Raw genomic sequence first — 13,730 nt, 5'->3', positions numbered from 1 at the left:
TGTGAATCGATGACGTCAAACCACAGGTGACAACAGTTAAGTAACTTGAGGCAGGATGTGGAATGTTAAAGGAAAATTATGTGACCACAGTTAATACATTTCACTGGTTCCAAAAATGAGACTGTGAGGCTAGTGAAAATAATGAAGAGACACAGCAGACCGTTTCTCTACTGAAATCTGAGCTCCGTAAGATTTTTCACCCTTCTGACCACAAGAATGACAGACATTTGAAAAACATGGTTGAACATTTAGGTAAAGCATACTGAAAATCCACATCTGGTCAGCAGTCCAAACACTGCCGTAAGTAACATATAGGTAGTGATTGCTCTATAAAATCTCCAGTGGAGTTTGAACATTTACAGCTTCTGGGGACATGAATTTCAAGGATACTGGGAAGATCATATTTAATAAACTAATGTGAGATGTAACAGAGTGCAATTTTGAGCATTTTAGGGAAGATTTGCAATATTCTGTTGCATATGGTAAGGGAACCATATCTATGCAAACCACAGAGCTTTTTTTTAAGCACAGATGTGGCCAGGTATACCCTGACCACCTTTTTTGAAGCAGCTGGTCTACTTGTCTGTTGACTTGGGGGATCAGTACTGTATGTGTGGACAAAAAAACCTCCACAAAACAAGGTATCATTTTCACTGTATTTGCTTTCTTCTTCCCCCACCCAACACTTCCCTGCTCCACACTCCCTACTCCCCCCCTTCCTCCCTCTTGCATTGCTATTATTGCACCTTTTAGTGTTCTCATTGTTGTCATGGACATTTCGTTTTAAGAGGTAGTTTTGCATTACATAAACATCCAATTCATTTAGTGGGGGAGGTAAGACAGGATACTATTACCCTTAGAAAACTATTAAGTAACATCCGTTTTCCCTACTATCATTTTTGTCACCTGAACATGGACTCCCAACAGTCTGGTGGAAAAGAAACACCTGTTTTCTATGTCATAAAAAGCTGTATTGCTCCTTTTGGTACCACTTTATTGACTTCACTTTGGCTGGCAGAATTAGGCTTTGAAACCCTGTGGAGTGAAGCACTGGCTGGTGACAACTACTCATCAGGGCAGATCTGATGGCTTGCAGATTTTCTTGCTCTCAGAGTCCACCTGCAATCTATTTATGACTCCAACAAATGTTTCATCTGGTGTAGGCCAGTGGAAACCTCCTGGTCTCTATTTTTAACTTCACAGCCTCCCCCAATTTACACCCCTTCTTTCTCTCCTCTCCTTCTCCTCCTGAGGATAAAAGAAAAAAATCTGAACCTCATCCACGCTTAGTAAGGAGCATGTCAAAACTTCTGCTTCCTATGTTCGGCATTGTCCTCACTAAATCAAAGACATAGCAGCATGTTCGTCATGTAATGAAAAAATTTGGTATATTCTTAATTGTCTTCGTTGTGGCAGCCCTGGCAGGCCTTGTTTGATGTGGTTCTCCAGAGAGTCCTGTGGCTCTCCAGGAGCTTCAGGCTGCACCCTGGTTAGGTGAACAGTGCCCTGCACCCCACACCACACTTATCCCCGGGGATAAGTAACAGCAGACACAGAGGGATACTTATGCAGGTATTTAGTGCAGTTCAGCCAGCAGCAGAAATACATCAAAGGTAATCTTAAAGAAGGAACCTTTCTTTTCAGCTTTGTCTTTTTATATTCTGAAAGGTCATTTGTGAACCAACCATGCCAAAAAAGGTCTTTCCCCAGAAGTTTACTGTTGTTATTTTTTACTTTTTGATTACAGTAACTTGATTATGCCCCAAACAGACTAAAGAACAATAAACAAATACAAAAGGAAAAGGAACAGCTCATCAATAACAAAGACCTGCGTTTTAAAGCTTTGAGAGTACTGACTCTTACATCTCACTCCAAGCAAAGCAGGAGTCCTGCAGAGAAAGGAATCTAAAAGATATGAAAATTATAAAGATAGTAAAAACAATGTTGGGTAGGGATATTTTAGCTTGGTGTGGAGAACTGAGCTTTAAAGTGCAGCATACCGAGGAATGTGTTTTTTTCCTCCACTGCTGTATGTTGTGGAGTGCATAGGGAATTCTGTATTTCAGCCTTTGTGAAATACTGTAACCTGGATGAAGGTCTGGCTTTCTGTTCAAATTTAAAATTGAAATTGGGCGGCTTGGAAGTGTTATATGTGGCTTAAAAAACTAAGTGGCCTATAAACCTTGTCCTTTGAAATCGTATCAAAATAGTCTATTGCAAGAGGCAACAATACAGTCCACAAATCTAACTTATTTGTGTTCCTTTTTAAAAATTTATTTATTTATTTATTTTCAAACTCTGAGTACAAAGAAGACACTAACCATGGATACTGAAACTGTGCAATTTGGTGTAATTATATTCCCCCCCATAGATTTAATGAAGGACTTTTAAGTACAATTTATCTTTGATAAATAGTCCCTCTGCACAGAATGTTTATTAGATTGACAGCAGAATACACTCTGCAAGCTTTTTTCCTTGCCACTTATGACTCAGATGAATTTTAATAGGAGTAAAAAGCTTTTATTTGCACAGTAATTTCACTTAAGGATCATATCCTTCAGAAACTGGCAGATACTTGTATGTCTTGATTGCAAAACAGACACTCAAGAGTAAAGAAACATACATAAGATGTTATTATTTGACTTGTCAAACTGCTGCTATTCTATTTGCAACTTATGTCACCAATTCTCCTATTTGCATCATGTCCCCTCTTCCTACAGCCTACATGGAAGTGCACACACACCTGCACTTCACTTCTGAATAAAGAAGCTGCCAGAAGCACATCCCATTGAACGTGGTTCCCTGAGCTGTATTTTGGGTTGGAGAACGAGAGTGCCACAGTCTTAATTGTCATGATGATGCCTGCGGGAGGCTTGGAGTTAAAGCTGCTTTTTGCATACAAAATGGTGCTGGTTTCCCTGCGCCTCATCAATTGTATCCAAGGCTCATGGTTGGGAATGGGTCCTCAAATCCTTGGGCACTGCTTACGGCTTCAGGGAACATCGGTTCGGTGTTTTGTTACTCACTGGGGTGAGGTGGGAGCGATCAGTTCATTTAACCTTTGCCCATATTTCTCGATAGCGCCAAGTATTTCTAAGTGACTGGTTGCACTGTTCATCGCACATAATGTTGTGTGTCCACACGCCATTTGTGGATGGTGATCATGCTCTGTTACATTGTTTTAATTTGCCTTTGAAAGCTGCTTTTTAAAGATGTCATTGCAGAGCTAATAACCTTTTGCATGTATTCTAAATACCTTGTTCTGCTCTCTGCAGAAGCAGAAGGTGGAGTCCCCACTTTACCTCCACCATAAGGATATCAGATTTTTTCTGTCCACGTAAAAATGAAAAGGAAAGACATTTTATTGTTAATAAAACAATAGCTAATTGTTTTGGAGGAAAACATACTGTTCCAAGCAAGGTGTTGAACTTTACATCAGCAAAATACACATTTGAATTGTAAATGCCGTTCATCCAATGCTTATTATTAAAACCTTTGTTTAAATTATTGATGAAAGTGTTGTGCTGGTCCTCTCCGAGATGGCCCTGGTGAGGAGGGAGTGTCACACAGAGACCTGCTGCCATCTACTGGATATTTGCGGTCCCTCTCAGGTGCCCTGCGACAAACGGGAAGGCCATCTCGCTCTGTCTAAGGGCAACCAGCTGTCTAAGTGATAGCAAGGTTTTAAAAACTAACAGCCTGGAGCTGGAATCAGTTTTGGCAACATTTATATGTTTTCAGAAAGGTTTTGTTTAAAGGGATACTCTCAGGCACTTCAAGGTCATCACATTCTCTTCCATTTCTAATTGCTATAAAATATACTTGGATATCAGAAAAAATTCTTTCCAGAGAGAGTAATCAGGCATTGGAATGGCCTGCCCAGAGAGGTGGTGGATTCACCAACCCTGGAGGTTTTTAAACTGAGATTGGACATGGCACTGAGTGCCATGATCTGGTAAATGGACTGGAGTTGGACCAAGGGTTGGACTTGATGATCTCGGAGGTCTTTTCCAACCTAATCGATTCTATGATTCTATGAAAACATTTTTTCTCAGGGTAGGTAACAGCTGCTAAACAGTTTTTATTACAGATGAATTATATTCTATACAACAACAGTGTTTCATCATCTGAAAGAACAGAATTGAAATTGTTTCATATGTTACAATTGTAAAATCTGAGCAAGTTATTACCTTCAAACACTAAATACATGGTAAAAAGAAATGTTTAAAAAGTAAACAGAATGTTTAAGATCAGTCATTGAAAGTCTGGCAGACTTTCCCAAATGGTCAATTTGCAATTCAGCACTGCACAGGAAACAAATCCCTCAATATTCCTTATTCACCAAAGATAAAGTGCAGCAAACATAAGAGCATTTATGTTTTTAAATCTGCATCTGCTCTTTCTAACCATAATTTTAAAATTAATATGACATCTCCTTACTGTAGTTGATTCTTTCCTTTTATGTGCACATTGCTGCAGATTGGGGTTGCATATTTTTTCTTTCTACATCCTGAAAATGAAACTGAATAAAGATTTCAAACAGTGTTTTTTAGACACCCCTGTGAAGGAACAGAAAACAGCTGTATTACATAAAAAGATGCCATAAAATAGTGCAGATTATTGACTGGAATTCACCAAGGTGCATTTTTCTGAAACATTCCTCCTTCTATTCTCTAGTACAAATTACAAATACTGACGAAGGTTGCTGCGGAGCTGAGCAAGTATATGCCAGAGAAAGCAGAAGAGGACACCTCCAGCATTCTGAGATCTCCCATGCCTGGAACAGTGGTGGCAGTTTCTGTCAAACCCGGAGACAAGGTAAGAAATGTGATCTATATATCTGCATTTTCATTACATATTCCACAGAAATTTCCCCTTGGTGCAAGTGAAACTACAGGTCACAGGGTTTGAATTTTTTTTTTAATCACCTGTAGAATAAAGTGTGCTGAAGGATGCGTGCTGTTTTTCCTTTGAATTATAAAAACTAATAAGGAAGCACAATTTAAATTAAACTGACTTTAAAAGGAAAATTTTCTGCCTGGTAAAAGTCCACAGTTGAAACTCAAGAAATAGCTTGATTTTGTATCCCAGATATCTTGGGAAGGAGAACAGGGATGAAGGATGAAATTATGTGTCTGTGTGTGTGTGCGTGCATGTAAATATTCCTAAGTGTGTAAAAAAAAAAAAAAAAAATATATATATATATATATATATGTTGTTAGTGCTAGAAGGACTAGATTGTTGATTTTCTACCCTAAAGTAATGAAAATATTATTTTTTAAAAAGGGACACAGGACAGATATATAACTTCTCCCCCTTTTTCTTTTTTAAGAATTTCACAACACACATGAGTATCCTGAATTGGGAATTCTGTGCTGGGAATTCCCAGTCTCATGTGGTAATCTTCTTGTCCTGCAAAAGGAATAAACTTGGCATACAGAAGGGCAAGGGAACACGCTGTTGCTGTCCTGTGGATTTCCAGTGCTTCTTACCTCACACTGAGCTGGAAACAAGTAAAGATACAGCGTTTTAAAGTTACATATAAACACTGACTTGAACTCAGCGCTATTTGAAATTCTTCCACATTGTATCATAGGCAATATCTAAGGTCAGGGTGTTTATCTCTTATAACCATTGAAAGCAAGACAGAGGAATATTTGAATCAGAATCAGATTGTACATATTAATTTTAAAGTACTATTGTCAGTTAAATGATGCTATAAACATGTATGTGGCACTTAGGTACTAACAGAAAGCTTCAGTCACAGAGTTCATAATCTATAGCAATGAAACATAGATTTTATTGAGAGATTATGCAGAAATAGGATCGAGATCTGAAGTCCAAAATCAACATTGCGCTTACTAGGTGACAGTCATTGATCCTGCAGTAAAGTGATTTGTTTCTTACATTTTGCTGTGATGCCACTTTTGATTTTAGAATATATGGTTGCTTTTGTCTGTTTACAGGCAGAAGGGAGTCATCATGTTAATATTAGAGATCTGCAAGTGCCAGTGTTTATATTAATGAAATAAAGACATTTCAGAGTACAGCTGATTAGAAATCTGAAATTCTTTTAGCTTCTGCACTTCTTGGTTTTGTGATTTATACATGCACATACACACTGTTTACATACTTTAAATAAAAAGAACAGTATACAATTAAAATTAATCAGTATGTCATCACATGGACAGAGGAATCTGCGTTCTTTGTCTAGGCAATACAAGTGTATGAATGAGGAAGATCTTAAGCAAACACTTTTTTTTGGTGAAGAGTAAAGGGAAGCATTTTTAAGTCAAGGATGTTAAGACTTTTAAAATTTATTTTATATTTATATTATATTACATATTTATATTATTTAATATTTATTTTTGAGAAGTTAATTCTAAATGTTACCAGCCTTCTTGCCCTGAAGAATAGTGCATGTTGTCTGGAAGGAATACAACCAGTGGAGAAGGAGGCTAAAGCCTAAGGGATTTTAAGTAAATAAATAAATGAACCTCCCTCCACAAATCCACAAGTGGTTCTGTGCATCACAGCACAAGGTGTTAAATAATGTGTGTGAGATTTTTTTTTCTCTTTCCCTCTCCTTCAGCTTTTTGCTGGAGGCACTGAGTGGCAGAGCATTTGAACAGCATAATCTATGTTCTGCTGACCTGAGCTTGTCATCGCTAATTGTGTAGCTTTAATTGCAAAAAAAGCATTTGCGTTATTGAAAAGGGTTTAACTTAAATCCTTCCTTTTCAGGACTAGTGTCAAAACGTTAAAAAAAGCAAGCCAGCAAGTGAGAGTAGGGTAACATCAGCTATCAGCACTGAATAAACAGTGGGATGGTGGGATTCAGATTACGGGTCTCGGCTGTCTGTCAGAAACCAGCTCGCTCACTACAGCTGCTGAAGGCATGATGGGCAGGGAACTGTAGCTCCCTGATAAATACAGCTCTTTTTATTGTACTCTTTGGGAAAGTCTAATTTCTTTAGTGTGCTGGAGAAATGGGAATTTAAGCAGCTCCACCTCAAATATGCATGGTGTGTGAAACCAGCACAGCTGAAGAAGGGGAGAATGTGACGCAGTTGTCTGTCTTTCCCCTCAGGTGTTGCTGCTGCTAGCAATAAAGCTGTCTGGTTATTAGCTACTTTGAGATTGTTTTCTCCTAACCTATGAACTATGCTATATAGCACTAATGCAGCACAGTCCCTGTCCTCACAGACATGCTCTCAGAGTGGTCAGTAGCACAGGGAATGGGCCTGCCATATCCTTCCTTTAGATGCACAAACGGTGAAGATGTGCCTGGAGAGGGTAATCTCATCTTTGTCTGAATGGCTGCACTTGCAAACTCATGTTTATTGCCTATGGTTCAGCTACAGGGCATCGTGCCTGGTCAGGTGAGCATGTGGTGTTAGTCCCTCTCCGTGTCCATAGCAAAACAAGAAGGCAGCACTGATCTCTGCATTCGTTTTCCCCACTCGACGTGTCGCTATTTTCTTTGGAGCAGAGTGTTCTCATTCAGCTGCTGTTGCTGAAAAATACTTTGGTCTGATGAAGCCTGATATAAGACTGTGTGAGCATTCTCTCTCCGGCTGGTCTGATAAGTAGTTTTCAGTGCATTTTTTGCCAAAAGATATTGCATACACAAGGAATTTAGTTTCTTTTGTCTGTAAGATGATCTCTAGATTTTAGTAACACAGTGGGGAAGTGCTGTTTGTCATCTGGAGGGAAGCAGAACTTGCGATGCTGCCAATTTTTTTAGGGTTTCAGTTACTTTCTACTTTCTTTATTTTCCTTCATGTGATCAGAAGACTGTAATTAGTTGTCACTCAGTTATTCTTGGAAGCACAATGAAGGCACTCAGAAGCAGAAAGCAACACAAACAATGAAACAATTCGAAATCTGGCTGACTGGAAAGAAGGTTAATATTATTTAGGGAAAGAAGTTTTAAATTTAGATTACATTCCTTATGACAACGCAGTTGCATTAATGTAGGAAATACTCCTTATTGAGGGGTGAGGGTGTTTGCATGTTTATTTTGTAAGTAGATTGTTATTGATACATGTGCATTAGGATGAAATTTGGTTTGGGGAGAACTACTTCTTGGTGCCACATGGTGCCGTGGACTAGAGAAATCACTGGGCTTCAAGAGTCCAGGCAAGAAGCTTGCCCTGTTTGGCAGCACGAGCCAGCCCTGCTGACAGACGGCAGGATTTGTATGCCAGTGCGTGGAGATGGCACTGTCCATAGTTTTATCTCACCTCAGCTACCACAAAGACAGCACCATCAAACCTACTCAGCTGCACAAATTCCCTGCTTTACTTGGAGGGCAGGATATAGGCAGGCACCTGCAAATATTTCTCCTTCATCTTGAGCTGCCTAGCTTGGTTTGTGTGCATGTAGGATTCCATGCACTGAAACTGCAGGGTTGGGGACAACTCAAGATCCTAATGGTTGCACAGGTAAAGCTATGTTGTCTTGCCTAAAACAAGCCACCCAAAGTGTTGCTGCTACTGACTCTGATTTTGGTAGTCTGAAGTGTCCACAGCAACAAAGAAAGATCTTAGCTCTCCTGATTGCCTTATGGCCTTAGCTTTATTTTCACCTATGAATACAGTTTTTGGTTTTTCAGTTTTCTGTCTGTCAGAAATGCAAAGGTGTTTTTCTTTTAGCAGGACAGGTGGCATTACTAATCCAAGCATTGATCCGTAATGCCTGATACTTGGCAGCCTAAATCACTTTAATGATTACCCCATCCATAAATATGTGAAAGGAAAGCACCTCTGGGTAAACACCCCAGCACTGCTGAATCTTTGCAGGACTACAGCCAAAAGAAGAGGACAATTAATTATTTTGACCTGAGTTTCTAAATTTCCTCTCTTGCCAGTAGTTCAAAATTACTCCAGGTTTTGGGAGTTATCACTATTGCAGCCATTTTTAAATGTACTTTTCTCATATCAAAATTATTTATGATTTCAAATTGATGCCAGTATAGCCATGAATATTAATACTGCATGAGATGAATTTTTTCTACCAAGATGTCAGCTGTTAAATATAGATGCTAATTATCTTACTAATTTCAAAATTGGGTAACTTGAAGGCGGCTTTTTTAGATATATAACTTACAGAACACATTAGTGTGTTTCCAACTTTTTTAAAAGGAATTAAGGAAGATCTTTTAAACTGTATTCCTCTTTCAGTTCAATGGGATGCATTTTGTTTCAATTTCACTTGTTATTCTTTAGAAGAATAGTTAAAAAAAATCTTTATCCACGATTTTCCATTTCACAAGCCTTGTAAAGTTTTTTGCTATGGAAAAAGATGTTTTGCTTGACCTTTTCTGCTGAAATGCTCACTACTAAAAACCAAAACAAAACAGCTTTCTAAATTCTGTTTCTCACTACATCATTCATTCTTGTGAAAGAAAAGGTGGAATTATAAACTTACCTGTTGCCATCAGGCAGTTGTGTGTTGTTTTAAGTTGTATTTAATTGCCATTCAGACCTCAAAATCTTTAAAAAAAAATTCTGTTTTTCTCTTTTTTAATCTTATAACTGGTCAGAATTTATAACAGAAACAACCAGTTAAAACAGTAAAAATGCATTTGCTTAGGTAACGATTTCACATTCTATTCAAATGAATATGGTGTCAATGTTTTAGTAAGATATTATGTAATTCAATTAAGACTTTTCTCTTGTGTATGAGCCTTTTTTTTTCTTTTATTGTTGTTTTTCCTTTTTCTTTCCCTGTCCCTCTTTTCCTCACTCCTATTCTTCAGAGCAAATATTAACTCCATTCTTCAGTTAAAGGGAGTTTGCAAACATGACAAAATGTGCTCACAAATCTCACGTAGTTTATATGATTCTATTTATTTGATAATTTTCTTGGTGGGGTGTATCTTTTGACGAAAAAATCTTATTAAACAGGAAATGAAAACTTTTTCACAGTTGTGTAAAAGCATTCAAATATTTCACCATTCTTATAAGATGGGGGCACAAGTAATAATTGTGGTTTCATTAAAGAAGCTTAGCTACAGTAATTGTTCAAAACACATTTAAGTAATTTTTTATATTTGAACAAATTTTTAAGTTTCATATTTCTTCAACTGCACAGTCAAAGGTTTGTGTTCAAGCACAATGTCACTAAAAAGGAAATCCTATTCTGATGATGAGGTGGAAATAGTCAATAAAGTTTCCTTCTGGGGGAAAAAATGTTACCAACCTCTGAAATGAATGAATAGATTTTTATTGTTACTATTTTGGAATGCTTTGCATTTTCAAATAATGAACAACTTTTTAGCTGTTACTAAAAAGGTTGGTCGATAAAGGCTGGCCTGAGTTAGCACGAGATCTGCCCCAGAAGTGCTCTGGCTGCATATCAGTTCCCCAGCACGCTGGGACCTCAGGAGCAGTTGGGGAGCTGTGTTTTGGATAAGTGGGAGTGCAATGAACAGTGCTGATTGCTGTCAGGGGGACATCTGTGACCTTTAGTCAGAGGTCAGAAAATTTGGGATGTGCTATGTTCAGATTCATTCGTTAAAGGAGTGTGGCAAAAAAGTTTAATAATGATTTGTCAAGTACTATTAATTGCCGCTGATTATACTTGCAGCTCTGTAGCTCTGGTTTCAAAGTTAATTTGGGAAGAAGAGAAAACTTGCACTAATTATTTTACATGGTAATGGACAATGCCAAGGAATTTCAATTGTTGCTCATCCAATTTCTCTTGATTTGTTTTTTGTTGGGTGCTGGCTGCCAGATTACCAACAAGTCAGAGAGAAAAAAATCTGGGAGGGGAATGATACCAGCATGGGCTAAGTTTAAACAGCAAATAAACAAACAAAAATCCCAGTATCTTCATAGACAGTGAATGCATACTTAATTCACTGTTCAGTGGTTTTGCACATGTGTAAACAAGATGCATGTTTGGGAATATTTTGCAGAAGGCCACGAGAGAGGATCATTCTCTTTCATAGGGCATAGTCCCTTCTTACTTACAAGGCTCAACAGGGACACAAATTGCAGCATAGTGGAACTTGTGAGTGATGTTTACTGGTATCTTCCCAAAGCTGAGAAAGGAGATATCAATAAAATATGACTATCATTTCACTTTTAACCAAATCTAAGATCATATTTGCTTAGGGCTGTCATTGTTTTTTTCCACTTCAGCTCCAAGAGCCTTAAAAATGTTATGCATCAGAGCACCTGTGTTCTAAATATAATGGTCTAAAAAATGTAATTGAGGGATTTTCACTTTTGTAGGCAAATCAGCAGGGTTGATATTGATCCGTCTTTTTAGGGAGCCACAGTGCAGCAGAAGGTGATACTGTAGAGGGCCCCGTAAACCCTCGGAGCCTTCTGTCTAATTTGGCAGAAAAACACAGAATGTCGGACAACAAAAGAACGATCCGATTCTGTAAGAAATCTTTATCCCTCCCACCTCCTTTTCACAAGATAAAAAAAAAAAGACTTAATTTTTTCAGCTGCACACAATGATTTGGTGTTCACTCTTGCATTGAAACAGTTGCTGTCAGAACAGGCAGGAAACAGTTTTCTTTTAATTGCTGAAATCATTCGGAAGTGCTTCATGCGCGGCTTCTATACAGCAGATGCTGTGCATTAATTGGCCTGTGTAGGGCTGACCCAGGGTTCCTTGCAGCGGGCCCAATTTTAGGCAGAGGGTTTAAATAGCTTATTTCTTATTTTGTATAACCTGGCGCACATTATGAGTGCGCCTGCACGTGGGGTATTTCACGGTCTGCAGTTTCTAATGTCATGTGGGTTTCAAAACCTGTGCTTCTCTGGTAATGTACTAGCAGCAGGTAAGCTCTAAATACCATCCATCAGGAGCTAATTTTTTATCCAGATACTCCAATGACTGATGAACCTGTCTTTTGTATGAATGTTCAGCACAGGAGAAAGCCATATGCCCCTGGCACTGGTTCCTATGCATTCTTTACAGTTTGTAGGGAGGAGATTAAGAAAAAACCCAAACCCTTACGTTACATGTCTTTCATTATTTTAGCAGTTAGCACTTTCTAAAATAGCTGCCTTTTTTTTTTCCCTCCTCTTAAACAGAAAAAGGAGATTTAGGTCTTTCAAAGCAATCTGACTACCACTACTCATTTTCTTTATCAGGAATATTACTGCACACCCTTAATAGGGAACCTTGTTTTGCTACTCCCCGTCTGTTCAAAACAGACCTTAGCCCATTAGAAGGTCCTCCCTTGTGTGGGAAGACCACAGCTGTTACTGTAAATCTCATCCAGTAACTGTATCACCCCCATTTTGTGGCTCTGAAGGATGAAATTGAGAAATGGAATACTGTGCAGTCATCCTTTACATCTCCAATTTTAGGCCTTTGCACATCATTTTCATGCTTTTATTCCAAATCAAACAACATTAGTGAGCAACACCACTCCGTGCTAAATGCCTAGCATCTAAGACAGCACCCATGATCTTTGTTTTGGAAGATTTAGGATTTGGAGGCAAGTTGGGGGGTTGTTGGTGGTTGATTTTTTTATTGTATTTTTTTAATTCCCTCTTTTGCCTTCTTCCTCCCCCACCAAATCTTTCCCAAACCCCAGAATTTGTCAGAAGCAGAAATCCAGATGGTAGTGAGGTGCCCAAGATGGAGGATGCTGTGTTATGCTTCCACAGAGAAAGTGGGAGCTCAGCACGGCTTACAAACACAACTTTAAAAAGGCTTCTGTTTCTTTAAATCCTTCTGAATAAAGTGGATCTAACTTCTTGTGAAGGATATTGGGGGCTTTAATCAGAAATAAGAAGTGGTTTAAATCATTAGCACAACAAAGCAAACTATAAGCTTGAAGATAAAAGTCTCAGGGGAAAGAGTCCTCTGAAAATAAATGGGACTTGATAGATTTCCATATCATTTATAACTTCCCTTAATTACACTTGGAAGACTTGCCAGTAAAACTGGAAAATTGGCAGCCTATATCCATTATAGTAATTTTGCCGACCATGGCAAGCAGCTGGCTTTACTGGATTTTATTTCCCATCACTCACAATTAATCATCAGCTGGAGATGTCTGAAACTCCTCAAAATGTAGCAATACTGTGTGACATTCAGACCTCCTTAAAATGCTGAAATCTGCTGAGTAAATGGGCCGAGTTCCCCTTGCAGCGAACTCCTTTCGGCGCAAGGCAGGCTGCCGGTTAATGAGTGCCACTCCGATAATCGGATGCGAATGTGAACCCTGACCTCGTGTCAAAGGAGAGGACGCAGCAAGCTGGATAAAAGATCGGGGATTCAGATCTGCAAACTTTACACCAATTAGACAGAGAGCGGGGAAATACATCAGTGCCCATTGGGTTTATCAGAAAGACTTGTGGGGCTTGTGACCATTTTGTAAGCCTAACATGGGAGACGTCCTGTCACAATCATTAAGTCTTTAACCGATGACACACAAAAGTCTGCAGAAAGTGTACCATATTCACAAAGATCCCGTGGTAGCAATGCCCTCGGGTGTGCGCTGTCTTTTTGTGTTTCTGAGCTTTAAAGAGCCCTATCTGTAAGGGCAGATAGTCTTTACGGCCCTCATGTAGGTGCAGTGAGAACGGGTCGGGGCTGCTGCTCCTCAGGTTCTGCCTCCACCCTGTGGTGTGAGTGGCTTGGTTGGGAAATGACCGGAGACACTTCCCTGTCCTGTGTGTAACCTTTCAGTCAGAGAACAACCACCGTGCAGTCCCTGAGTTACTCAAACACCATTATTAACTGTTGCCAAA

The 13,730-nt window shown here is 38.9% G+C and overlaps 1 protein-coding gene across 2 annotated transcripts in view; it reads left to right on the top strand.

Moving 5' to 3' along the window:
• The window catches only part of PCCA (propionyl-CoA carboxylase subunit alpha), a 278,669-nt gene that overhangs the window by 257,799 nt on the left and 7,140 nt on the right, over positions 1–13,730 (top strand). For both annotated transcript variants that reach the window (XM_071548902.1, XM_071548910.1), the window contains one exon: positions 4,678–4,818. In XM_071548902.1, the coding sequence (XP_071405003.1) occupies positions 4,678–4,818 (141 nt within the window). The remainder of the gene's footprint in view (positions 1–4,677; positions 4,819–13,730) is intronic.

The sequence above is a fragment of the Pithys albifrons genome, chromosome 1 (genome assembly GCF_047495875.1).
Source record: "Pithys albifrons albifrons isolate INPA30051 chromosome 1, PitAlb_v1, whole genome shotgun sequence".
Classification (NCBI taxonomy): Eukaryota; Metazoa; Chordata; class Aves; order Passeriformes; family Thamnophilidae; genus Pithys; species Pithys albifrons.
This window is presented reverse-complemented; position numbering and strand designations above follow the sequence as displayed.